The sequence below is a fragment of the Pongo abelii genome, chromosome 17, assembly GCF_028885655.2.
Source record: "Pongo abelii isolate AG06213 chromosome 17, NHGRI_mPonAbe1-v2.0_pri, whole genome shotgun sequence".
NCBI lineage: Eukaryota > Metazoa > Chordata > Mammalia > Primates > Hominidae > Pongo > Pongo abelii.
The window spans coordinates 51,624,390-51,651,346 of record NC_072002.2 but is presented as its reverse complement, the minus strand read 5'-3'; the positions used below and the strand labels follow the sequence as shown (position 1 = coordinate 51,651,346).

Sequence of the window (26,957 nt, the reverse complement as noted above, 5' to 3'; positions counted from 1 at the left end):
AACCTGTCTGAAACTCCATTTCCTTGACTGAAGTTAGAGATAATCTATTTGCATACATCACAGGAGAAGTTGTGATGATCTAGCAATGCAATGAGTATAGCAGTTGTTCCTGTTCTCAGGGGTGTTATGGATCCTTGGGGAGGCCTGGGCCGCCTAAGCACCACCCCCACTTGCAAGTCAATTTCCAGCCTTGAGTGTACCTTTTTAATGGAAAACAGGGAGCTCCTTGTAGTACCCTTCCCAATGGGGTACCAACCAGGTTTCATGAACTAGGGGGCTTATTTGTTGGCTAGAGCTGTCATAGCAAAGTACCATAGACCAGATGGCTTAAACAATAGGAATGTATTTCTCACAGCTCCAGAGGCTGAAAGTCCAAGATCAAGGTGTGGGCAGGATTAGTTTCTGGTGAGGGCTCTCTTCCTGGCTTGAAGACGGCGGCCTTCTTGCTGTGTCCTCCTATGGTCTTCTCTCTGTGTGCACATCCCTGGTGTCTCTTCCTCTTCTTGTGAGGACACGAATCATATGGGATGAGGGCCCTACTCTTATAACTCCACTCAACCTTAAGTACCTCCTTAAAGGTACTATTTCCAAATACAGTCACAGTGGGGGTTAGGGCTTCACCATATGAATTTTGGGGGGACACACTTCAGTCCATACAGAAGCCAAGTGGACTAGGCTCAAAGAATGAATAGACTGTCAAGAGGAGGAGGCTGGGAGGGACAGCAGGGAGCTTGAAGGCCCAGGGAATGGACGTGGGGGAGGGAGGTGCCAGGATGTGCAGTAGGAGTGGTACAAGAGGTGGTGGGGCCAGATTTTGTGGGGTGGGGGTCAGGCAGAAAAGATACTTGATTTGCTGGCCCAAGGAACCTGGCTTCAATCCCCCTTTATGGGATGGGTATTTTTCCCACTTTCTTCCTCCTTGGTCCTCTCCTCCTGGAGCAGCTGAGGTCAACTGAGATAAAATATGACAAAGCCAAAGGCCATTGTATTGGTAGCACTCGTGTGCCTACTCATCCTGGCTGAATCCCAGCTCTGCCGCTCCTCAGTGCTTTGTTCTTCTCATTGAAAAGATGGATATAATAATCCCTACCTCAGAGAATTGTAAAATTACATAAGCAGGAAAGCTGTAGAAATCTGTCCAAGAGAGCATCAGGGCTAGAACTGGGTCCAGGTCAGTCCTTAAGACCTGTTTAGGGGAGAAAAATGCTGCAGGTTTCAGGGAAGGGGAGGCTAGGAGGGTGGGGCATTCCAGGAGGACACAGCAGCCTAGGAAAGGGTGAGATGCTGAGTCCCAAACAGTACTGGACAGGGAACCAGGAGCAACCTGGCTCCCTCCTGGAGGCCCTCTCCCATAGCCAGATGCCTGGGCGGCCTTCTGGATCCTTCCCTCAAAGACTGGAAAGGAGTTGGTTCACGGGGAACCCAGGAACTTCATTACGTTCCTCCTCCTTCTCCCTGTGATTGGAATTTGCTGTAACATGGCAGTATTCTCTGCTGCCAGGGCTTGGGAACAAAGCACCTTGCTTCCCCTCAACTCCATAAGGGATGTCAAGTGGGGACCTGGTGGTGAACAATGACACCCTGGCCCCTCTCGGTGGGCTGGCCCTGGCATCCTCCCCTGCTGCCTCTGGCTACCTGTGCCTCCTTCCTTGTCGGCTGCGTCCTGCCTCCCATCTCTGTCCTTCCCGGCTGCGGCTCTGCCCTTCCACTGGCCTCGTGTTCACCTTGCTGAGTCACAGGCACCCATACTCCCCCACCCAGTTGTCTTGATGCAGCCAAAACTCACTTCAAGTCCTAGAGCAGAAGGTAGGAGGAAGCTTGTGACTGGCTGGTCCAGCCGCTGTACGGGAGGGAATTGGCAACGGAAGGTCTCAAAGCGCAGGACAGACATGCAGAAATCACTCCACAGGCCCCACTTCCCAGCCATGTCCTGCCACGTGGTGGCCTTGGGAAGTACCTGAATGCCTCTTGGCCTCAGCCTCTCCATCTCTAAAATGGGGGTGTTTGTACCTGCCCCACTGCCTCTCTGAGTCTGAGTTTGTGAGAGAAATGCAGATGCAAGAAGGGCTCAGGGAGGTGCGTAAGGGCAGAAGCACTGGTGAAGACATCAGGTCAAAATCCGCTTGCGTGATCCTCCTCATGCTTAAACCACTCTGAGACCTCCTGGCTGTAGAGCCCACCCTGGTACCTCCCGGTGAGCCTTGAAGCCAGGCAGCCAAGCCCGGGATGCTTGGAATCCAGAGACCCCTAGTGGCCTGAATGGGCCATTGACACAGATCCCCGAGAGGGAAGAGAGATGCCGGTGGCTAGGGGAGTCAGGCGTTGCTCTCCTGTCCTCCTGGCACCCGGACACCACAGGGGACAAGTAGCTGTGCCCACTCTACGCGCTCCCTGAGAGAACGGCCCTGGCTGCAATCGGGAGCCCCAGCCCTGAGCTCTGCTTTAACCATGGAGCTGGACGGCCCAGAGACTTGGCCACGCCTGACCCACAGGCCACTTCTGCGAGCTGATATGGGCTGGGATGAAGCTGGATGCCCTGGCCTGGGTGGGGTCCATCTGCAGCCAGCGACCAGCTCATTTCCATAAAGGCAGATGCTTGAGTGAACCAGGGCTGAGCCAAAGGTGTGCTTTGGGGACACAAAGGCCTGTGTGACGCAGAGGGACAGGCCAGCATTTCTGTCAACCTCAGATTCTGATATCAAAGGCTAGCAGGAGCTGCTCGGAGTAGGAGGAGGAGGCATCTCAAGGTCTCCTGTCCAGAGACACCCCCCTGAAAGAATGGGGCCATGGGGCCGTGCCGTCGAGGGGAGACGGGCAGCACTTTGGTGAAGGTGTGTGTGCTTGCAACAGCGTGTGGGAGCGTGTGTCTGTGGGTGCAGTCTGTATACTCACATCCACCTGTGCACCTGAGTGCTGGGTGTCTGTCCCCTCACCCGCAGGCCTGCTATAATGCTGTCCCCCTGTGCTCTGTTGCAGATGAACCGGCCGATCCAGGTGAAGCCTGCGGACAGCGAGAGCCGAGGAGGTAGTAGCTGCCTGCGCCAGCCCCCTTCACGTGAGGGCCCACTTGTCTCTGCCCCTCCCCCTCCCCCTCTCACTCCTCCCTCCTTTTCCCGATGCAGCAATGCGATGCAGCGACTCCCCGCCTCCTCCTCTTGCCCCTCTGGGGATCTCGTGGCTGAGGGTTGGGGACAGAGCTTTGGAGCTCTGGGTGACTGGTGTGGAGAGAGACAGGGGGGAAGGGGGGTGTTTGGGGTCCTCAGACGGTGGGGTTTGTGCCTCTCAGAGTAAACAAGTGCCATGTCCCAGGATATTCTTCTCCCCTCCATTAAAACACCCAAAAGGGTGTGCCCACCTCGGTGTGGCCAAGGAAAACCCCACCGTGATGGGGCTTGTGCAGTCAGAAGGGAGACAGGAAGTGGTCGCAGCTGTGCTGTAGAAGGATTCAGGCCATAGGAGGCAAATCTGAGTGGTCCATGGGAGTGTGGGCACTCAAGGCCAGCACTGAGGCAGAGATCCTGGAGATAGAGGCAGGCAGTCAGACAGGTGTCTGGAAAGGGACAGAGGGGAAGGACACAGCCTCACTCCGCAGACGCTTGTCCCAGAATGTGGAGCCCACTGGAGACTGGCTGTGGAGAGCCTGGGTAAGGGAATGCAGCACCTTGAGGCTCACCGCTGGAAGGGTCAGGCAGATGGCCAGCCAGGGGCAGCTCCGTCACCAAGTAACAGCATCCTGTTGGCACAGTGCCTGTGTGTCTGTACTGCCCCCCCCCATCCCAGCCACAGGAGTAACCAGGGCCCACCCTAGGCACAGCCCTGGCCCTAGGCTCCCCTAGATGAGATTCAAACATACTCTGACATTAAAAGAAAATGAAAGGCAAAGACGTGGCAAAGAAAATACATCCAGCATCCAAGATCAGGCCTCCCCTACCCGGGCACCAGCTCCTCCCGAAACAAACTGCCCCAAGGATACAGAGCCCATCACACCTCACCTGTGGGAGAGAAACAGACTCACCAGCCCCATAGGGTAGAAGAATGTGCAGGCCCCTGCCAGGTGCCCCCTTCCTGTCCCACCTCCTTGGGAGGGGGCCATTGTCCTTCCTGATCACTAGCCCCTGGCACTCACACTGAGCCTCATCCCCCCGGGCCCTGCCCAGACGTTGCTCTAAACTGAGCTCTCAGCCACTTCCCAGGGGAAGGGGGCCAAACGGAGGCTCCGAGCAGGTGAAGGACCCCCGAGTAGAGACTCTGTCCTCTCCACCAGCTAGGGGCCCCAGCCCAAGTTCCCACAGAGGCACAGCCAGGCAGTGAGCCAAACAGCCATACAGAAGTGAAACACTACCAGAGGACAGATGGGCGGTGGCTCCCTACCTCCAGCCTCCTCCCACAATGGGAGACACCTTGGCCGCTCTTTCGCCAGAGACAGGAGCAGCCCGGAAAGGGTTTAGAAAAATTGAGAACACCCATGAGGCCACCAAGGGGAGCGTAAGGAGTTGGGGCCTTTTTATTTTTTTATTTTTTTGAGATGGAGTCTCACTCTGTCGCCCAGGCTGGAGTGCAGTGGCGTGATCTTGGCTCACTGCAAGCTCCGCCTCCCAGGTTCACGCCATTCTCTTGCTTCAGCCTCCTCAGCAGCTGGGACTACAGGCACATGCCGCCACGCCTAGCTAATTTTTGTATTTTTAGTAGAGACGGGGTTTCACTGTGTTAGCCGGGATGGTCTCAATCTCCGGACCTTGTGATCTGCCCGCCTCGGCCTCCCAAAGTGCTGGGATTACAGGCGTGAGCCACCGTGCCCAGCCAGAGTTGGGGCCTTTTGTTGCCCTGAGAAGGTGACATTAGGTACAGCCTCCAAGGTGGCCCCAGCTTACCCTTCCTCCCGCCAGGGCTGGGGTGTCCAGCATGAGGGCCCAGGTAGTTAAGATGGGACAGCCAGTCGCAGCTGCCCTCCACCTCCTGGCCAGGAGCTCTTGGCTTCTGCCAACCCTGCCATGCCCTGGGCTCTGGCCCAAGTGTCCGTGTTCACCACCCTCCCCTGCCCAGGCCCAGGCCCAGGCCCAGTGCTCTGGGTTTCTCCCTGCTGGTTAGATCAGCCAGGAACCGAGGAATTTCCCTCCCCCTCGTTTCCTCAGAAAGTTTACCAGGAAATCAAGGGCTAAATGTCGAGTAGGCGAAAGCTACTTGCAAATTTGGAGAGCCAGTTGTCCTGGAGGGTGCTGTGGTGTGGCCACTAGTGATCTGTTCATCCTTGGGTCCTGGGCCTGCTCAGAACACTCCTTCATCCCCTCAGTCAGGCATCTGCCCTCCTGCCCCAGCAGGGCACTGACCCAGGCACAAGGCCTCTAGGACTCAGGCCCCCTCCCAACCCAGACCTCAGATCCTACCCACTAGGGCTTCGGCTGGTGTCTTGGTGCTGCCTGAAGGGATCCCATGCCCCAGGGCACAGATGCACCTCCTCACACCCATGGAGTGCTCCTGTCCTAAGGACCCCGGTAGTCGAGGTCCAGTTGGTTGAGGGTTAGAGATGCTTCAGGCGTGAGGGGCCCACGTGAGCAAAGCCCATGTGGTTTGTGCTGCCTGCTCCTGTCCTTTCCTTGGCAGTGAGAGGAGTGCCATCCTTACTCAGCCTCGTCCAGGGCACGTGAGGCCCACAGCAGTGCGAGGGGTTTCTCCTGGAGACCATCACCCAGGCACACAGTGACTCACCTGCAGCCCCCAGTTCACACGGCCCGCCCAGGAGGCAGTGGCACAGGGAAGCTCTCACGGATGGGCAGGAAAGCTGGGATAGTAGGTGCCAGCAGCAGTTCCGGAGAGGAGATCCCCCAGGTGGGGGCAGCCAGAGGCCTCAGGGGAGGTGGCACTTCTTGTCTTGAAGGTGGGAGATCCCACAGCTTGAGAAGGGGATATGGCATGAACAAGGGCCACCGACCCAGGCCTCTGTGGGCCACAAGGAGGCGCCATCTGGTGCGGAGCAGGCAGGTCAGAGTCCAGGCCGTTTTCTCCAGCACTGAAGAGGGATGTCTGGAATCCCCTCTGCCCAGCAAGGCCGTGCTGGGCTCTAACTCAAACCTTTCTCTCCCTGAACTTGCCTCAGAGGCAATAGCTTTCTGATTCCAAGATGCTAACCTCATCGGCTTTCCCCCATATATCTCCTGTGGCTGACACTCGCCCCGAAACAGATTAATCAGCTCTTTTATTCTTCTTGCAGTAGAAAGTGGGGGGTGGGGGGTGGGGGAAGGTGGGGGGAAAGCCAAACCTAAACATCTATCTATTAATTGCATATTCAATATTAAACAGTGAGATGGCCCTGAGTCAGCACTATCACCAAGCTGTGTGGTTTTTTTTAAAGAAAGTTAGTTTAAAATAATTTAATAGCCATTAAATACTTCTGGGGAGAAGGAGAAGGGGGGAGAAGTGAACATTTTAAAAGATTAAAGAAATAGGCAACAGGAGAGGGGAATGGAAAGAAGGAATGGGAGAGGGGTGGAGGAGGTGGCATGACAGCAGCGGGCAGGAGGAGAGGAGAGAAGGGAAGGAGGTGAGAAAAGTAGAGAGGTGAGGGGTTAAGCGGCAGGAGGAGGAGGGGGAGCGAGGCCTTGAAGACAGTGGGTGAGGGAAGACTGCGGCACAGTGGTGCGAGGGGAGCAGAAGCCGGCAGTGGCCGCAGAAGGAGGGCGACGGTCAGCCCCAGCCCTGGCTCAGCAGTGAGCCAGGTTACGAGTCCCCAAAACCCAGAGGACACAGGACACCCATCCCCAGCTGCCTTCCAGGCACACTTGAATGCTCATAAGTAGCACAGAAAGATGTCTTATCTGCTTAGGATTTGGGGAACATGCGGGGCCTTTGGCCAAGGAGCAGGAGGAAGGCTTCTCTCCACCTCGCCCAGCACAGAGCAGGCTGCAGCCCACTGTATGGCCATATCGTGGTTCCACCTTCTCATCCCCCACCTCAGGCCTCTAGACACATTCCCAGTCACATCCACCCACACGCATGAGGTGTGGGGGTGTCTAGGGATGGGCATGGCGGAGAGTTGTCAGGTCTGTGTGCACAGGAGAGGCTTTGTAACTTTTACGGCTCCTGTCTCTGACACGCATGGATTGCTGGCTGAGGCTGACAGGCCACCATCCTATCAGGAGCAGTTCAGGGAGCTCTTTTTTCTTTGGTGTGAGGGTAGTGCCAGCCTTGCCTCTGGAGGGGTTGGAGTGGAGATACAGGTACAGAGGGAAGTGGAGCTGGCTGAGTGCTTGGCTGGAGCAAGCACCAGGAAGAGTCCAGGAAGAGTATAGGATGCAGTTCTTGTTCTTGTGGAAGGTTCTTATCCGGAATGAGCTCCAGCTCAGGCACACCACCTTCTCTGGGCCTCCATCTGGGGGTCTCAGGAGTCATTATCCACAAAGCTGTTATTTACAGAACACTGACTGAGTGTTAGGGATTTTATGGAAATATGGTTTTGTTTTGTTTTTGAGATGAAACTTTGCTTTTGTTGCCCAGACTGGAGTGCAATAGCACGATCTTGGCTCACTGCAACCTCTGCCTCCTGGGTTCAAGTGATTCTCCTGCCTCAGCCTCCGGAGTAGCTGGGATTACAAGCGTGCGCCACCACGCCTAGCTAATTTTTGTATTATTAATAGAGATGGGGTTTTACCATGTTGGCCAGGCTGGTCTCGAACTCCTGACCTCAGGTGATCCATCTGCCTTGGCCTCCCAAAGTGCTGGGATTATAGGCATAAGCCACCGTGCCCGGCTGGAAATATGTTTAATTTATACAGCAACCTCAAGGTATGGATGTTCTTGGCCCCACTTAAAGGTACAAACCAAGGCACAGAGAAGCTAGATAACTTGTTCCAGAGCACACAGACAGAAAGTGGCAGAACCAAAATTCCAACTCCTACCTGTCAGCCACCAGAACCCAGGTTACCTATATTCCTCTCACTCCCAGGAGGGCTTCTCGGTCTCTGGGTGGCCTAGGGGCAGTGAGAAGGCACCACAGACATTTGTCTCACCTTTAGGCCCATTCTCAAGGCGGCTGAAGTGAGAGGAGCAGGGTTCCAGGTGAGGGAGGCAAGGCTAGGCTGGACAAGGAGCTCCCAGACCTATTCATGAGACATGAAAGACCAGGGTAGGAGTGGATCGGAGAAGAGAGAATTCACTGTGGCCTGGAGCAAGCAGGAAGGGCTTCCTGGAGGAAGTGGGAATTAGGAATTAGATCAAGAGGTGGAGAGCTGGGATACAGTGAGGGCACAAAGTTAAAACAGGGCCTTGAACACAAGGCCAAGGGGTTGGGCTTGTCACCATTGGAAGCAGGAGCACTGATCCTGGGTAAGAGATCACAGACAGAGAGAGGGCTGGAATGTCCCTGGGCAGGAAGAGAAGAGAGAGGGCCTCTGCTACCACCACCAGGAGCTGGGGTTCCAATTAAGTAGGGAAGGAAGGCCAAAGAAGAGCCTCCCCAGGAGCCATCTGTCTGCCTGGGGGATCCAGTTATCCCCAAGAGCACACTGGAACAAGTTGTATTTAAACTCAGATTTATCCCCAATGTAAGCAAACCAATTCATTAACCAGTGATGCTGGCTGGGGACAGAGCCAGGTGGAGAGCAGGCCCCTCCCTGCCTGCCTTGAACATGGTGATGATACCTCCCTAGGGCATGCGCTGCAGTGTCCTGTGCCTCCTGGCAGGCAGACACACCCCACCCCAAGACCCCAAAGCTGGCTCATGCTCAGTTTCTAAATGGAGTCTCCATGGGTGTCCCTAGGAAGCTGCCCTGCAGCCCTGACCACTTCCTCTCCTCCCAGGTCTCAGTCCAGGTGACAGGACAGTCCCCCGACCAAGGTACCTCCTGCAGCCAGGTTGTAGGGCCTACTTTCAGGGAGTCAGACATGAGGAGGTAGAGGCTCTGACTACTGTGGCCTCACGCAGCCAGCTTGCTTGGGAAGCTCCTGGGCTGAACGGAGGTGTGTGCCCACCCCGCTCAGTGGGCCGAAGAGGATCAGCAGCCAGACAGGGGCCCTGAAGGAGGGGACGAGTGGCTGATACCTGGGTCAGGTATAGCAGACTGCAGATGCGTGCTATCTCCCCTGTGTCCCTGGGGAGGACGTTTCTTTCCCGCCTCCCTGGGTGCGTGTGTGGAACTGGGCGTGTGTCTGCAGTGCCTCTGTCAGTGACCATGAGTGCATGGCACACTGAGGGGTGCTCCATGGGAAAATGTGTGGCAGCACCCTGGGCTCCTCCAGACACAGAGCAGACAAGGCCCACTTTGGCTAAACCCCAGTGTGATGGTTACTGCTAGGAGGTGGGGACGGTCTTTGATGATGCTGGCTGGGGTGGGGCACAGACTGGGGCCACCAGGTTTTATTTCATCAACACAAAATGACAGAAAAGCCAGCAAGGTGGCTGGCTGGGGAGAAGTTAAAAACCATGAAGAGTTGGGAGGAGAGTCCTGGGAAAGAGGGGACTTGAGGACCCCCTAGGGGCTGCCACCTGCCCGTGCTCATCTTGTCCGTGTTTCTGGGCCTGTGTCTGCCTCTGTCTCTGTCTGTCCTGTGGTGTCCCTTTGTCTCTTTCTACCCAGTGGCCACTTGAGAACCAAGTGGAAGCTCTGTTCAGCAGGGCCTTGGGGATAATAGGCCCAACTCTTGTCTCCCAAGGCACAGGCTTGGGAGGGGGTGGGTCTAGCACTGGAGAGTCCATCCAGAGGGAACACAGCAAGAAAGAAAACCACCTTCCAGGGTCTGCCACCCTCTCCAGGAACCCAGAACTGAAAAGCACACGACACACAGACACACAGACACACAGACACACACAGGTGGCCACCTGCACAGCAGAATCGGGCCTGATTGCATAGAGAAGCTGCCAGATGAAACCACCGGCCGACAACACACTTCTGGCTGTGGCAAGTGAGGCCCGGGCTGGAGGTCCCACCACTGAGGGGCTCCCGAGTCTCTCCCTGGTCAATGGGAGCCTGTTTTCCTTCAGGGGCTTCTATCAGGCCCAGGGCAGATCAGCAAAGCAGGCAGCTGAGAACTGAACCCAGGAGAAGCAAGGCAGGCAGGTGAAGGCAGGCAGGGCTGAGCTGGCCGTGAGAATGTCCTGTTGTTCCCCCCACGAGCTGCAGGGGAGGCTGGAGGACGGAAAGGGGAGCAGCCTGGGGCACCAGCCAGGAAGGGGGCCCAGGCAGGGTGGTGGCAGTAAGCTATCTGCAGACCCCCTGGGAAGTTTCAGAGGGTAAATGAACCTCTTTTATGTTACCCTCCCCTCCCCAAGTCCTGCAGAATTGCTCACCTTCCTCCCTTGGCCTCCATATCTAGACCTGGGAGCCCATGCCCATGTTTCTTTCTTTCCTTCTTTCTTTCTTTCTGTCTTTCTTCTTTCTTTTCTTTCTTTCTTTCTTTTTTTTCTTTCTTTCTTTCTTTCTTCTTTCTTTCTTTCTTTCTTTCTCTCTCTTTTTCTCCCTCTTTCTTTCTTTCTCTCTCTTTCTTTCTTGACAGTCTCACTCTGTCACCCAGGCTGGAGCACAGTGGTGCGATCTAGGCTCACTGCAACCTCCGCCTCCCAGGTTTAAGCGATCCTCCTGCCTCAGCCTCCAGAGTAGCTGGGATTACAGGTGCCTGCTACCATGCCCAGCAAATTTTTTTTTTTTTGTATTTTTAGTAGATAAGGGATTTTGCCATGTTGGCCAGGCTGGTCTTGAACTCCTAACCTCAAATGATCCACCTGCCTCAGATTCCCAAAGTGCTGAGATTATAGGCGTGAGCCACCACGTGGCCGGAAGCCAGTGTTTCTTCCCTTCCCGCACTCCCACATCTTGTGTCTCTGTGTTCTTGTCTCTCAGCCTGTCTTTGGTGGGACCTCAGCAGGGCGAGGAAGGCATGAGAGGGTTGAGGTCAGGTGTGACAGCCTGGGAGGCATCCCTGAGACAGCTGCTGGCCAAGTGTCCAGCGTTCCTGCAGCCTTTAGGTGCTCCCAGCACACTTCACAGGGTCTTCAGGGCATCCCCCCTCACTGCGCCAGCACTGATGTGGCAGTGGAGTACCGCTGGGCCAGCTAATGAGATTGGACATAATGTGAGTGACTGGGCTCCCAGGCCCTCCCTGAGGCCACGTTCCCCACCATAAACCCGTGGCCGATTGCATCCTCCCGGCCCTTCCACCATCTGTAGCCCTGTCGGTTCCTGCGGCTTTTAAAATCCTATTAAATTCCTCATTACTCCTCCGAGCATTATTTTATTTCTAAACAGACACAGACAACGTGTTGTCTGCAAGGGCTTCAGGGGCCTAAAGGCCACCAGCTGTGGAGTGCGGGCCTGGGTGGGGGCAGCGTCCAGTGGCTGCGGTGGGACAGGCTGTGGGGCATGGCTGGGGAGACCCCTAGCCACAACTGCTGACTTTCGGTAGTGGGTTTCTCCCTTCCAGACTCTTCTAGCTATTCTCTCCCACACTAGGAAGGCAGTTGAGCGAGTATGCAGATTAACTGGATGTGCAAGCTGGCCCTGCTTTACAAAAATTCAATATACAGAAGTGTCAATTTTCCGATCTTAGGAGTCAGCGAGTGACTCACTGGACAAAAGCTTCTGGGCGCACAGAAACTTCTCAGAGCTCTGCTGAGGAAGCCCTCGGCCCAGGCAGGAGGGACTGCAGAGAAACATCCAGAGGGCTGGGACCACAGCACGTTGAAAATTAATCTGAAATTGCACTGAGTCCATAAGAAACTAAGAGCCTCCTCCCAGGTCCAGCATGTCCTTACCCATTGATTTGGTGTTGGTTTGGACTCTGCGTGGGAGACCCTGGGATGAGCAGAGCTAACCCCACCCCAGCATGGAGGGTGCAGTCTGGGAGAGAAGGCGTCCAGTGACTGAAGGAGAAGGAGTCTGCCCCTCAGAGCCGGAGAACCCCACCCTCATCTGCCCACCTGCCTCCACACTTCCTGTCCCACAGAGGCCTCTGAAAGGTGGGCTGTGTGTGGCCTCCACTTGTGGCCCCTGTATATGTGTTTTGGGGGCCACATATCCTTGTTCCAGACCCTGCTCCAGACCTGGATGCCCACAGCTCATCACCATAGCCCTTCCACAGCCATGTCCTTGGCCAGGGGTCCTGGGGAGGCATCACAGGAAACCAAGGGGAGTTTGGATTGGGGGATAGTTACCTGCCCAGTTGGCCAGGACACAGCACCTCCTAGGCCTGGGGGGTGGGCAGGAGCCCTTGTGTCTACCCTATCCCCATCCTATGAGTCTGCCTCTCACCCAGCTTCCATTTTAAAACATTTTTAAGAAGTAAAACAACTCCACAGCCTCTTTCAGTCTCCTCTCCATGCCTTGGGCTCCTGCTTTGCCTGCCTGTCCTGTCCTATCCCCTATCTGAATTTCTCAAGCTATAGGTGGGCATATTTTCCCTTGAACATCAACCAGCGCCAAGTGTATGTCCTGACAGATCTTTCGTATACTTGAATCCCAGGTTTACTGGGGGCTGATGTTTAAGAAATGACATTACAACACAAGAGGTTTGTGTGAGACATAAGACAGCATGGCCCGACAGTCCTCGGTGCTCAGACAGGTGCTGTGCATGCGGTATGAAAGATTAGGAAGGGCTAAAGGATTAGACACCTCCTGGCCAGGCCCAGTTGCTCGCCCAAGGTATGGCTTCCTTGCTGGTCAGGAAGTTCTGTCACCTATCTGACCACATTCCCTGCCATTTTTGCTTTAGCATTTCCAGCCATTAGGTTCCCTAGATCACAGTGCAGCGTTTCTCTGCCCTGGGGTTTTATTCTCAATGATCCCTGTTCCTTTTTTTTTTTTTTTTTTTGAGATGGAGTCTCGCTCTGTAGCCCAGGCTGGAGTGCAGTGGCGTGATCTGGACTCACTGCAAGCTCTGCCTCCCGGGTTCATGCCATTCTCCTGCCTCAGCCTCCCGAGTAGCTGGGACTACAGGCGCCCACCACCATGCCTGGCTAATTTTTTTGTATTTTTAGTAGAGATGGGATTTCACCATGTTAGCCAGGATGGTCTCGATCTCCTGACCTCATGATCCTCCCGCCTTGGCCTCCCAAAGTGCTGGGATTACAGGCGTAAGCCACCGCGCCGGGCAGATCCCTGTTCCTTCTGACTTAATTTTTTTTTTTTTTTTTTTTTTTTTGAGACGGAGTCTCGCTCTGTCGCCCAGGCTGGAGTGCAGTGGCACGATCTTGGCTCACTGCAACCTCCGCCTCCCGGGTTCAAGCAGTTCTCCTGCCTCAGCCTTCTCAGTAGCTGGGATTACAGGCGCGTGCCACCATGCCCGGCTAATTTTTTGTAGTTTTAGTAGAGACGGGGTTTCACCATCTTGGCCAGGCTGATCTCGAACTCATGACCTGGTGATCCACCCGCCTCAGCCTCCCAAAGTGCTGGGATTATAGGCGTGAGCCACCAGGCCAGCCCTTCTGACTTAAAATTTAAGAGAATCTTTGTCTCCTTTCTTTCTCAAGCCCCTTTGTAAAAATAAGTTTTAAAAAGCCAGGAAGCCTCTTCTATTGACACAACTGGACCCAAACAGCAGCTGCGTGAAGAATTGGTCTTCGTGGTTGGGGAGGGAAGTGGCTGGTGGGGAAGAGTCCCCAGGGAGGGCCCTGCAGAGGCACCAGCGGAGCAGGCACACATTATAAATACGTCTGTAACTCCTGCCATAGGTGCGAAAATATAATTAACTGCAAACCTGCTGAATTTAAATGGACTTTAGATTTTCAGCTGCGGGAGGGGGTGTTGATTGATCTGCATTTTGTTTTTGAAGTTTTTCTTAATCCATTTGGAAAGTTAAGTTGAGACTCACAGCTCCTCGACAAATTCCCTCTGGCCCCGGCTAATTTAGCAAAGGATTGTTTCAGGGGAAATGGGATATTAATCATAGCAAATGGGCTTCTGGATGATATTTAAAAGCTGCCTCATGCCTGTGTGCCCAGGAATAAGAATGACAGAGAGAAGGCACCACGGCCTTCTCGTGTCCCATCCCATCGCCACTCCCATGTCAGTACCATCTGGCCAGGCCACTATGTGAGCGTGGAGGAGGGAGACCCCTACTTCCTTGGGAGATGGGCGAGAGGAGAGAAGGTTCCCAGGCAATCCTCCCAGGGCTAGGTGGTGTCCTCCACACAGCACAGAGTGAGCCCTGGTGTACCAAGTGGGCACTGAGTGAGCCCTGAACGTGATGTATCCAGCGCTCCCCTGGACCCGGCACACTGCACTGGGAACAGCCTGATAAAACACTGGAATGGCGGGGTGTATAGGGACAGGTGATCATGGGGGAGGGACAGGAAGAAGGATGAGACGGCATGAACCAGAGAGATCAGAAGTGGTAGCACCTGCCTGGCCTTCAGAGGGGAGGAGGATCTGAGCACGGAAGAGCTCAAAGAGCAGAGCTTCCCAAGTGGGAAAATAATCCGAACTAAGGCAGTCTTGGAAGACCCCAAGAGGCCAGAATGGGGGGCCTACTTTGGTGGGGAGCAATGATTTCCAGAAGCTGCTTTAAATGGATACATTTAGGTAAAGGGAAGCCATCTAAAGCTTTTGGGCAGGAGAGTTATGTGATAGAAATGGAGTTTTGGAAGCAGTCGTCTAGGCCTTCTGAACCGGATAGAGGGAGGGAGCGAGAGCAGGCGGGGAGCAGGGACCTGGCTGGGCTTCACTGCCCGCCAAGCCCTCTGATCCCAATTCCATCCCCTTCTCACAGTGCTATCTTGCCCCAAGAGCTGCATACTCCTATTGCAAAGTGGATGGTGACATCCCCTCAGAGCTGCCACGGGAGAAACATAGTTGGTGAACTGTGGAATCTTCCTTGATGACAGCTGTTGAAGTTGTCATTTTATTTTTATAGTCCAGTCCATGGGAAAAGAGAGGAGGTGGCAGAGGTGATGACCTCTGGCAAGGTTTGATTGACAAGTGCAAATAGAAATCACACTGCCTGGGGCCACAGCTATATTGAGCATGTGAATTACCAGAATGGAATGGGATAAGGAAGCCTTCCTGGGGGTGGTGATTATGGGAATGACAAGTCTACTGAGAGGACAAATCTGGACTGTGTCACAGGCAAAGTCTTGAAAACAGAGACAAGCAAGGCAAATATGTGGCATCCTAGATATTTCAAAGTAATGAAGAATTGGTTTGGCTGAAGAACAGGGTCCACTTTCTGGAATAGAAAGACCCAGATTTGGTAAACCGTGAATCTCATTGCTGCTGACATCCCAGGGTACGCACACCTCTGCTCATGCACATGCACACAGTATCTGCATTTGGGGGACATCGTCTCTTCTCATCCTCCAGCCGAAGCTTACCAGGCCCATCCTGGAGTCTTGTTTCTCTAGTTCGTTCTCCCATCCAGTCTTCCTGGTCATGCCCTGCCTCCATTAGCGGGGTCTGCTTTTTCCCTCCCCAGCCCAGGACAAGGCACATGGGGACCAATTACTGCCTGTAGCAGCAGCTGCTAGGGCTCTGGAAGGAAAGTAAATAGAGCCAGTGGGGCCTCAATCCTCTCATTAAGTCACCCCAGAGCCTCCAGTAAGAGTGCCTTGAGCCTTACAGCAGCCCTGCACAATTGGGTGAGGAGCACTCCCATTTTATGGAGGGGAAAATGAGAGCTTGGAGAAGAGAGGTGACTTCCTCAACACCACATGGCTAGTAATCAGCCTTCGCGCCTCCGTCTTTCTGGGCAGTCTTCCAAGTCTTGCTGTCCTCCCTCGGATCTGTGCTGGGGTGCTGACACCTAGAGGAAGTTCTTCCAGCTTCAATACCAACTATCAGATCCATTAAGGATGAGGATGGGTCCTGCCTCAGTTTTCAGGCTGGGCTCTTTAGCTTCTCATGCCCCTACCCCACATGCCGTTTGGCATGGGTGGGTAGTAGGGGTCCTCAGAGAGGGTCTGAGGCTGGACTTACCCAGGTCAAAGCCCAGCCAGGTGTCCTCAAAGAGGGTCTGAAGCTGAACCTGCCCAGGTGCAAGCCCAGCCAGCAGCAGGATGAGCCTGTCTGTGCTGAGTGTGGAGGGTCAGCTGGGAGGAGCAGGTAGAGAAACTCCATGTATGCCCAGGTTGAGAACCAGCCTGACCAGTCGTGGCTTTGTCTGTCTAGGGCCTGGCAATGACAAAGGCTTTGCAGAAATCTAGAGATCAGCTGGGACCCTTATCAGGGGAAAATCCATGATCCCAACATCCTAGACACCAAATCCTGGCACTGGGTGACTGGCCTAGATGTCTTAGGAGGCTTGAGGCCTGCACATAAATGGCCAGTTGCAAATAACTTTAAACTTCGAGGGACAGTCCTTGCTCCTGGAGAGCTGATGGGCGATGACAGACAGGTACATGGAGGAGATGTCTTCAAGCCTCTTCTGTGGTCTGGGCCCTAGAGAAGCTTACAGTCTGGGGGCAGGGAGATCAGCCAGCTGCATGCTGAGCATCCAATGAGTAGAGGAGACAGCACATCGTGCATGGCAGAGGGGTAGCCTGTGCCCACTGGAGCAGTCAGGGAAGGCTCTCTGGAGGACAGTGTCTGCTGGAGGCGGTTCCAGGCTGAAAAGCTGCTGAGACCAGGAATGCAGACGCCATGGCTTAGAGCCTGCCCAGGGCAAAAGGAGGAAACCAGCTGGCCAGAGAAGAGGTTTCAGGGAACGCCAGGCAAAGGAGTTTGGGGTGGGGAGGCAGTTCCAGAAGATGATGGGGAGTCTTCGAGACCAGAGAGGGAGTTGGTGATTGACAGAAGCTGGACTTAGGAAGACAGGTCACCTGCAGGGAGCACTGGAAAGGAAATTAGAGGGACCAACCAGAGACCAATGCAGCCTCCAGCCATGAGGGGTTGGGCAGGGGCAGGAGAATTAGACTATAGGTTCAGGAGCCTGTCATTGCTATGAAATGTATGCCCCAAAGCCATCCCTGCCCTGCCCAGGACCTGCTGCCTCCAGACCTCCAGGAACATACATACTTTCAGGCGCATGTCTATCCTCAGAAAGTCATCTCTGACCCTTCCCGCCTGCCCAGCTCCATGCTGTTGGTCAGAGCTTTCGTCACGGCACACCCCACTGCAATGCTTTGTCCAGCGGGTCCCCACTGGCCTTCCCAGCTCTGAACCCTTTCCCTGCCCTCTGTCTGAGCCTTTATGTCAATTAACTCCTGTCTCTCACAGAGACTGTGCCCTCCTTGAGGGCAGCCAGGTCTGGCCCTCCACAGAACCTGGCTGGCCACCAGGCCCCACAGCCTCCTTGTGCTTGCACCATGAGGCCCATCTCTACGCAGATGTCCTCCCCACCTTCAGGCTCTCTGCCAGTCTAAAAGTAGCCCCTCTGTCGTCTCCCCACCCCCTAGCCCACAGGCATGGGGTGGGCAGTGGGGCCGATGCCACTGACATTGGCATTCTCCTTGCGGCACATCTTAATAATTTAATGGCTATTAGCAGGGCCGCTGTGGTGGGGGGGGTGGGGAGCGGGGGACGGGGGAAGATTTATAGAGAGAATTCACTCCAGGTTGGGGTTTTGTCTTCCTCTGTTTTCCTGGCATTTATCATGCATGTTTTAATTTGGATCGGAGAGTTGCTACCATCTGGCCATTATCACAAAGAAATATTCATTTTCGCTGAGTGACACAGGCTCCATTCATCACAGAGCGCGCTGATTGCCCTGCGAGTGTGGGGCTGTGATTTCTCCTTCATTTGAAATGAACCTTGAGCTACGAGCAGGTCCAATTTGCCCAGAGCAGAGGCACAGGGCAGGCAGCTGCCACTGACCCTCACAGCCAGGTGGGCCGGGAACACCCTGGGGGACAGCCAGGCTGGGAGTGGAGGACAAGCCCCCTTCTGCCGTCACAGCCACCTACCTTCCCTCACCGCTCCTGGGGAGGTCTTGGTGGCCCCCTCTGTCTCACTCAAGGCTTCTGACAAGCAGCACTCCCACCTGCCCCCATGCCTAGAGTGGCCAGACCACAGAGGTGGCAAACATGGCTCCTCTCCCCTCTCCCTGGGCCCCAGCATTTGAGAAATGCAGCGACGCTGTCCTGTCAAGTGCAGAATTTGCTTTGGCAGTCTCGCCCTGATGGAGTATCACTGTAGCGGTGTCATTTCAGGTCAGAGCTGTGTTGGGGGCAGAGGGCCCTCCCCATTCTCCTCTCCTTACGTTTTGGTGGCACCATCAGCGCCGGGCCCCATGGGAAGAGACGTGTCGGCCTCCAACTGGGACATTTCCTTTTATCCACTCACCGCTCACCACAGCATGCCATCAGGGCCACTGAAGGGCTCTTGTCAGTGATTGGCCAGAATCCAAGCACAAGGCTGGGACCCCCCCCAGGCAGGGGCAGCACAGAGCACCTCTTGACTGGGCTGGGCCACACCCAAAGCCACTCAGTGAGCAGCCACCTGGCTCTGCCAAGCAGACGAAGGAGGAGAAAATCTCCTTTCACACATTTGAAGTTGGGAGTCAGAGCACTCTGAATTTGTTGGGCCCATTCTGTGTCCCCTGTCCTGGGGCAGAGGTAAGCAGTAAAAATCAACACATCCACAGCAAGTCACCCACGAGCCAGGTGGAGTCACTCACAGGCATGAAGACATCAGCAGAGCAGTGCCCCCGGCCCCAGCATTAGACACACGAGGAGGGGAGTGACACAGAGTCCAAGATGACTTCACCGGGCGCCTCTGCTTTGCCCGAAGGCAGATCTGGCAGGAGGGCTTCCATCTACAGAAGTCCCTCTGCCCCAGGGCTTGACAGGCAGTCCTCAGGGACTGCCTGACAGTCTCTGTCCTAGAAACTGTGGCCACATCCCGACCCTGAGGCCCTGGCCCCCCACCAGGACCCAGGTTTTCTCAAAACCCAGAGGGCTGCGCTTAGTCTAAGGGAAGGCCTGTGCGAGCTTTGATGCCTCTTCCCCATCAGGGCAGAAGCCCACTGGGTCCTGTCCTTCTGTCCAGTGCACCAACTCAGCTGTAAGCAGAGTGGGTGCCCCATACCCCCACCGATTCCCAGGCCAACTTGATTCTCGGCCTCAGGGTGTTTACATTTGGTTGGAGCCAAGGGTAAAACCAAGGAAACAATTAGAAGAGAGGGACAGACTTAGAATCAAAGCACTAAGTTGACCATCAGTGAGGGCCATCAGGTTCAATACCAGACACCAACCTACCTTAGTAGCCCTCTGGCATGGGCCAAGGCCTTCCTGTGGGTCAATGTGTTTCTTTTTCCCCCAGACCATGACTTAGGTATCATTGCTCCATTGTATAGATGAGGACGCTGAGGCCCATGAGCTCACTTGCTGGGGTCACCAGCTGGTGGGTGGTGCACTCAGGAAGGAGCCCAGGCCCATCTGATTCTCAGGCCATCTGACTCCCAGCACCACCCCACTGTGGGTCTGCGAAAACCATGGGTGACTTTGTGTAGGAGTCGGCATTTCAACTGGAGGGGATAGCAGAGTACAGAGGCCAGCAGAGGCCGGGATGGGAGCTGTTACACTCTAGACAGAGGAACCTGCCTGCCTGTCCCACACCCTAGTTTTTAGGTCAGCACTTGCTGACCTAAATTAGCTGTCCACAGTCTGATCCTTCCTCCTCCCTTCCAGCAGACTGGGTGAGTCTCCACCGTGTTGTGGAATGTGGAGCGGAGACATTCGCTAAGAGGGACAAAGGAGGGTGCGCGGCGCCCCAAGCCCCCGCGAATGCTGGCACCACCCCTCCTCCTCTGAAACTCATTCAGTGACACCAGCAGCTCTGAAACATCTGCTCCTCCATCCCGGACCCGCAATTTGAATAAATTACCCCAACGTGGCGGCAGCCTGTTATTAATGGCTCGAGTTTTATAAGATGCTTTAGTTTAATAACACTGTAGCCCAGCGCTGCGCTTCTCCCGGATATTTTTATATTTCACCCCTTCCCCTCCTCCTGCTCCCCTCCACGCTGTGGCCACCTCCAAGGCTCTGAGCCACGTCCCCACCGGTCCCTTTGCCACCACCATCCCTGAGCCATGCTTCCACCTGGGAACCCTATTCCTGTGGAGGCCAATTGGGACCACTGCTGGCTCCTGTTTGGGACTTCCAGCCCCCACCTGCTCCCCCTCCCTTCTGGACCCTCAATTTTCTTTGTGGACAGCCTCCCTTTTGCGGAGAGCCACCCCAGGGCTGGTGGAAGGGGGAGCACCGCCTAGTTGGGTGCTGCTCCGCTTCTACATTCCCCGAAAGGAACCCCATAGCGGCAGGGCAGCTCAGGGCAGGGAGACACCACACAGTGCTGTCCCCAGGCCTGGTTCTGTGCTCCTCACCCCACCTCCAGGGCTCTGCTGAGCTGGGGGACCCAGCAGAAGCCTAAAAATCAACCTGCCTCTCCCCAGGTGGACTGGCATTGGCCAAGGCTTGAAAGAAGCTGAAGCTGAAGCTCATTTCTTTATTCTTGGCTCTTTGTTCTTCATTCTTTGGTCAGTTTGTCCTTGAATTTATGCCCCACACACCTCCTGCATGAAGCCCTCCCAGGTTACCTCCATCCACTGCCCCACAATGGGCCCTTTTGGCTGTTCCTACAATCCCAGCTATATCCCTTCCTCACTGCCCTCTGCAGTGTCTTCTCCCCATAGTCTGGAAGCCTGCTGTCTCATGGAACCCCCTGGGGCCTGGTCAGTGTCTCACCCACAGCCAGCCCTTCTAGAATATTTTGAGTCTGATTAATAGCAGGTGCTCATGCATGTGTTTTCAGTGCATTGCTTCCACAAGCCTGTGTGAAGCGTCTGTGTGGGCGATGCTTCCGGCAAAGAATGGATGCCCTCACTGAGGGAGAATGTGAGCCCAGGGTGCGTGGGTTTGTAAGTTGGGGATACAGGGTAGAAAATGGTGAGGTTCAGACAAGTAGCCAGTGTATTCATGTCCCAGTCTGTTCAAAAAAATTCAGAGCACAACTGATGGGCAAGAAACGCCAAATGAAGGCTCCTTGCAACGTTGGTCCTGGGTCAGGCAGCATTGGGCAGAGGCCTAGGCAGGTGGCTGGCACTTACCATGGGGCTGGGGCCCAAGGCAGCCTTCCCCTATGATGCTACCCCCGGGGACTTGTCTCCAGGAGGGGTTGGGATGCCTGCAGCCAGGATGGGCCACAGAATGAGTGTCTGGAAACAGAAGGAAAGGACATGGGGTGGGGTGGGAGGAGGTAGAATGTCCCGTCAGACAGGAGGCCAGACCCGCCTCATCAGAGGGTCCTGTGAATCCCCCAAAGCCCACAAGGCTAGCCTGGGAGGGATCTTGGAGGACGCTTCCATGCCAGGGCCAGATTTAACTGTGTAGTTCCCTGTTCCTGGGGACCTGGAGAGCCAGCAGTGACCAAGATGTGGCTCTAAAAAGGAGGATGTGTTGCCTCCCTTTTTTTTCTCTCCGCCCGCCTCACCTCTGCCCAGCCTAGTTCTGAGGGCTGCAGGAGATCCAAGCTCTCCTCCGATTCCTGTTTGGTCTGATATTACTGTGGGGACTGCCTTTTGCTAAGAGCCCCACCATTATAACATAATTACTGCTGAAAATGACCTTTAAAATATACTTTAAATTCAAAATGTCTTTAAACCCTTCACTGAGCACCATTTTTCAATTTCAACGACTGTTTTCCTTTTTGTAGGGAAGTGAAGGGTGGGGAGTGGAGGAAGGAGCCTTCCGCCAGGATTTCAAATGTTAATCTCTCCCTGTTGCAGAGCAAGCTTTGCAGGGGGCCTGGGTAGGTGGGAGGAGGGAACAGAGTCAAATCCCCTTAGCCCTCAATGCCTGTGGGCTCTGGGACTCCCGGGGCCACGGCTCTGCTTCACTTCTGTCCCCGCCTCTAGCCAGAGCACGCCTTCACCCAGGGGGTTCAAAAGAGCCAAAGGAAGTGCTGAGAACAATGGTACTTTCCTGCCTGTTCCTTCTCCTCTCTTCCACCATCTTTGCTGCGTTCTTTCTCCCCTCCTACAGTGTTCAGTTCCCTACTTGCTAAGCATCCTCCAGGGGCCCCCAGTTTCTGCAGGAGGTGGAGCCCCCTTCCCACTCTCCTATCCCACCCCTCCTCTGTGCCTGGCCTGGCTGGTGCACCCTGTCCCTCAGACAGCCCTGTGCTCCTGGCTGCTCCTGACTACTCTGAAGGAAAAAGTGGACCAGGAAGCAATGCTGTTGGAGGGAGCTGTTGCAACCAGCCAGCCCGCCCCCCACCCCCCCACCCTCTGCCTCCTGAAGGCTCACCCTGCTGGTCTGGGAGAAAGTCTGACTTTCAGAACACACCACACACCCTAACAAAGCTTCAGGCTCACATTCTCCATCCCCTGCAGCACCCAGGAAACTCTGCTGTGCCTCTCACCTGGAAGCCTGGGGAGGCATCCATCCTCACCCATCCATTTCCCTCCCTCCACCTCCCCACCTCCAGGAAAGCTGTCAGTGTCACCCTAGCGTCTTCAGATGTGGTCACTGATGTGCATCCTCCCTCGTAGGTATCCTCACGTCTGTCTTCCCTTTGTGCAGCTTGTGCCCTCATCAGAAGGGGCTCCCAGGAGCCATGTTGCTGGCTGATGTTGGGGGTGATAATTCCCATCCAATAAGAGGGGTGCCTGCCCCAATGATCAGGGGACGGAGGCAGTGTGAGGCCTTCTGGCCACTTAAAGGAAGCACTTTGGGGGCTCAAGTTGTGTGGATACAGACAGGAATCCTATTCTCCCCACACACTGGGGCTTAGCCAACTCCAGCAGCAGGAGAGGATAGGAGAAGCGGAGGGGAGGGGCTCTGATGAGGTGGGGCATTGGACAGGTAAGTCTATCCACCTGTGCCAGGAAGGGGTGACCAGTGGGCATTCTGGACAGTTCTTCCAGTGTATTCTTGTGAGTTTTATTAATATGGCCCAAATTCCCATAAGCATCCAACTTGTTCGCTATGAAAGTCAACATATATCCCAAAGCCAACCAAAGTGGTTTGCATGCTGTTCAACCCTTTGGATGGCCTGAGTTTTTCGATGTTCCCCAGTTTTGAATGACCCCTGTCCAGAGCAGGTGGGAGGTCTGGACAGTGGTGGTGAGTCCAGCAGAGCAGGGGGAAGGGGAAAGGTGGGTGGCATGGCATGCCGTGCCAGAGACCTACCTGCTCCGTGGACAGGAACTTTCCCACACTGTGTCATATGTATTGTGTGGATAACATCAATTAAGGGCTAGTGACTGAAATCACTTACAGTAGCGAAACAGCCACTCAATGAGCCATTAGCCGAGTAAGGCCTTCCGGCTCTTTAAAGGAGGTACCTTCAGAGCCTTCACGCTCCCAGCAGGGTCCAACAGAGAGCGGTGGTTCAGCCTGGGCTCCAGCTCTGAGCACCTCTGCACCTCCAGGCTCATGGAATCTGAGGAAGGGCAGCCCAGAGCAGGAGAACCCCCAACCTGGAGCAGGGCTGAGCTAGGAGAAACACATGGTCCAGCCCCGTGCCTGGCATGAGGCAGCCCCCAGTGCCATCAGATGGAGGGAGACACCTGTCCCCCGGACTTTGTGGTAGCTGTTCTGCTGGGAGAGGGCTACTCCTGGGGCTGCGGGGAGGCAGCCGTCTTTGCCGGGTATGCTGGGCTGGACACGGAGCCATCACAGGCACTCATGCCCCCATCTCTGCCTTCTTTTAGTGTCCAGTCTGGTGGAGGATAGAAACAAGGAATCAGGCAGGGACAGGGGGCTGTGGCAGCACCTGCAGTGGCCTCTCACTCTAGCTGGGGCAATAGGACCCACTGGGACCCCAGGAAGTCGCACTGACATCCTCTCCAGCTCTCACCTCCCACATACACTCCACCAAGCTTGGTTGCTTTGGTGCCACAGTTTTGCTCATCTGAGCTCTCCTTCATCCCTGCCCACTTGGAGTATCTTCTGTCTCCTGGACAACTGCCCCCCTCCTTTCTATCTGCCTGCCTCCTCCTGTGTCTCCTACCCCACCACTCCATTCTCTACACAGTGGCCCAATCAGATGCTTTGGTCATCCTCACTTACATGGAAGTCCAAGCCTTTTACCACTCCCAGCCCTGCTGCCTTAGTGCCTGCCCGAATCTCTTGCTCCAGGCGCCTGGCCTCATGGCTGTTCCTCAAACTTACCTGCTCTGGGCCTTTGCACTAGCTGCTCCCTCTGCCAGGCACCCCCAGATGCCACTGCTGCTCACCCTGTCCCAGCTTCTGTGTCCCTCTACCCACGACCTGTCCTGACTTCCAACCTAATGCAGCCCCACTTCCTCCATCTGCTTCCTTGTTTTATTTTATTCATGGCATATATCACTACCCTGATTGTTTCTTATTCATTATCCACCCCTTGCCACTTAGAGATGAGCTCCGTGCAGACAGGGACTCTTTGTTCCTCTCTGTATCTTGGCAATTTGCACAGTGCCCTGCCCAGAGCAGGAGCTCAGGAAATGAATGGCTGAATGCACAGGACAGGGACCCACAGGGCAGTGCCATAAGAAAGCGCTGGAGGCCGGGCACAGTGGCTCACACCTGTAATCCCAGCACTTTGGGAGGCCGAGGTGGGAGGATCACCTGAGGTCAGGAGTTCGAGACCAGCCTGGCCAACATGGTGAAACCCTGTCTCTAATAAAAATACAAAAATTAGCCAAGTGCAGTGGCAGGTGCCTGTAATCCCAGCTACTCAGGAGGCTGAGGCAGGAGAATCGCTTGAGCCTGGGAGACATAGGTTGCAGTGAGCCAAGACCATGCCACTGCACTCCAGCCTGGCCAATAGAGCAAGACCCCGTATCAAAAAAAAAAAAAAATTGCTGGAGCATGGGATCACATGCAACAAACAGGCACAAGGGAGTGTGGTGTGTTCAGTGAACACCTACAACAGCAGGGATTATGTGAATGGGGCCCCCAGGCCAGGTGTCCAGGGTCAGAAGTGAAGGCGGAAGGCCCCTCCTTTAAGGAACCTCAAGAAGCATGGGGTGGGGGCAGTTTCAGGTCTACATCATAGGCCAGGGAAGCTGAAGAAGGATTCCTGGAAGGGGAAGCTTGCAATGATCCAAAGAGCTGAAGGGTCTAGATGGTGGGGGTTGTGGCTCTGCACTCCAGGCCCTGGGACAACCTGACCAAGCTGGGGAGGATGGGCCTGGGAGCTCTGTTCGGCCTGGGAGAGATGGGGGTGGGGACCATGCTGGCTGGCTGGACCCTGGAGGGGGAAGGGAGAAGGCACGGGAGCACAGGGCAGGGAATGTGACTCACTCAGCCTGGCTGGCTTCCAGAAAACCCTGTGCAATCAGCCAGAGAAACACATTTGAGAAAACAGAATTGTGAGAGTAACTTTGAGGCCTTGGTTGCCATGGGAACATATCTGTAAATACTTAACTGCAAACATTAAGTGACACACAGGGAAAAGAGAGGCAGCAGTGCTCACGCCGCAGGAGACGCCAAGCCCGCAGTGCCAGCCTCTCCTGGTTCTCACTCCTTCCTCCTGGGGCCTCTGGCCTGGATCCCTTGTCCCTGTGAGCCCGACATTCTGAGTGGGAGGGTTCCATGTGGCCCAAGGCTCCCATCCTGTCCCAGTTCTGCCTGGTCCCCATACCAGGCCCCTGGGACCCTCACTCCCAGGAGCATCCCTGCCCAGAGGTGACTGGGCCCTGGCCATCCATTTTTCCTCCCCTCACTTCTAAGGGATGGGCACAATGAAACAACATATAAACAACATATAAATCAAGAAAATATTTGCAAGAAGTAGGCTTAAGAGACGCAAATGTCTTGCCTTCTGGAGCCGCCAGCCTAGCTCATGGTCTGAGTCCTGCCCCTGCTGCAGTGCCTCTTCTGGTCTGCCTCTGTTTAGGGCCCTCCCCCATGGCGCCGTGACTGAGTGGGGGCCTGGGAGGGAGCTCACCCCAGGGGCCCTCTCTGCCTGGCCCAGCATTGCCTGCTTGGATCCTGCCTACTTGCTCTTAGCCTTTCTGGGCCACAGATCCCTTTGGGGGACTGAAGAAGCATTTCATTCTTCCATTGAATTGTTCCACAGAAGGTTAGCAAGCACAGCCACCTGCCAGGCCCTATGCTAAGTGCTAGGTGACCACTGCCCTCCTGGGACTTACAAGCTAGGGAAGAGAGCAGAAAGTATGCTAGAACCCCAAAGGAAAGCAATGACTACAGCATGTTAGCCAGTGTTCCTGGTCAGGACCGGGCCCCGCTTGGCTGGAGCGGAACTGGGAGTGAGGGGAGAGTAGCAGGAGAGAAGGGGAGGATCCTATCGGATCTTGTAGACTGTTGTTAAGACTGGATTTTTTTTTTTTTTTTTTGAGAAGGAGTCTCGCTCTGTCGCCCAGGCTGGAGTGCAATGGCAGAATCTCGGTTCACGGCAACCTCTGCCTCCCGGGTTTAAGCGATTCTCCTGCCTCAGTCTCCCGAGTAGCTGGGAGGTGTGTGCCACCACACTCAACTAATTTTTGTATTTTTAGTAGAGACGGGGTTTCGCCATGTTTTGCCATGTTGCCCAGGATGGTCTCAAACTCCTGACCCCAAGTGGTCCACCCACCTCGGCCTCCCAAAGTGCTGGGATTACAGGTGTGAGCCACCGCACCCAGCCAAAACTGGATTTTATTCAGAGTGGAACAGGGAACCACCAGGGGCCTTGAGCAGAGCAGTGACATACACTGTCTCATTCTGACTGCTGTGTGGACACAGAGGACAGTCAGGAGGTCACTGCAGTCACACAGGAGAGGTGGACATGGCTGGGACCAGAGTGGTGGCTGTCATTGTGAGAAAAGCTATGATCCTTCTCCTTGGAAGAACCAGCATCTGCAGATCCTTGGGCCATTTTATACACACTCTCAGCCATCACTCTTTCCTGCAGCCCTGGGTTCAGACCCCAGCCTCCTGGGCCTCTCACCCTAACTCTAGTAGACACCTTTAATCCTTAGCCCATTCATGGAGCTGAGGCCAGCAGATCCCTTGAGCCCAGTGCAGACCACACAAGGAGGACAGTTAATAGTAGAACCGTGCACCATTGGTGGCTGCACCTCTGGCCAAGGGACTCCTGCTTCCCAAACACCCAACAGGC

At 55.0% G+C, this 26,957-nt stretch overlaps 1 protein-coding gene across 52 annotated transcripts in view; it reads left to right on the top strand.

The window, feature by feature from the left end:
* Window positions 1–26,957, top strand: part of CELF4 (CUGBP Elav-like family member 4) — a 324,300-nt gene that overhangs the window by 240,829 nt on the left and 56,514 nt on the right. For 28 of the 52 annotated variants that reach the window (XM_024235757.3, XM_024235755.3, XM_024235754.3 and 25 more), the window contains 1 exon segment: window positions 2,977–3,055. In XM_024235757.3, the coding sequence (XP_024091525.1) occupies window positions 2,977–3,055 (79 nt within the window). 52 annotated transcript variants of the gene reach the window in all.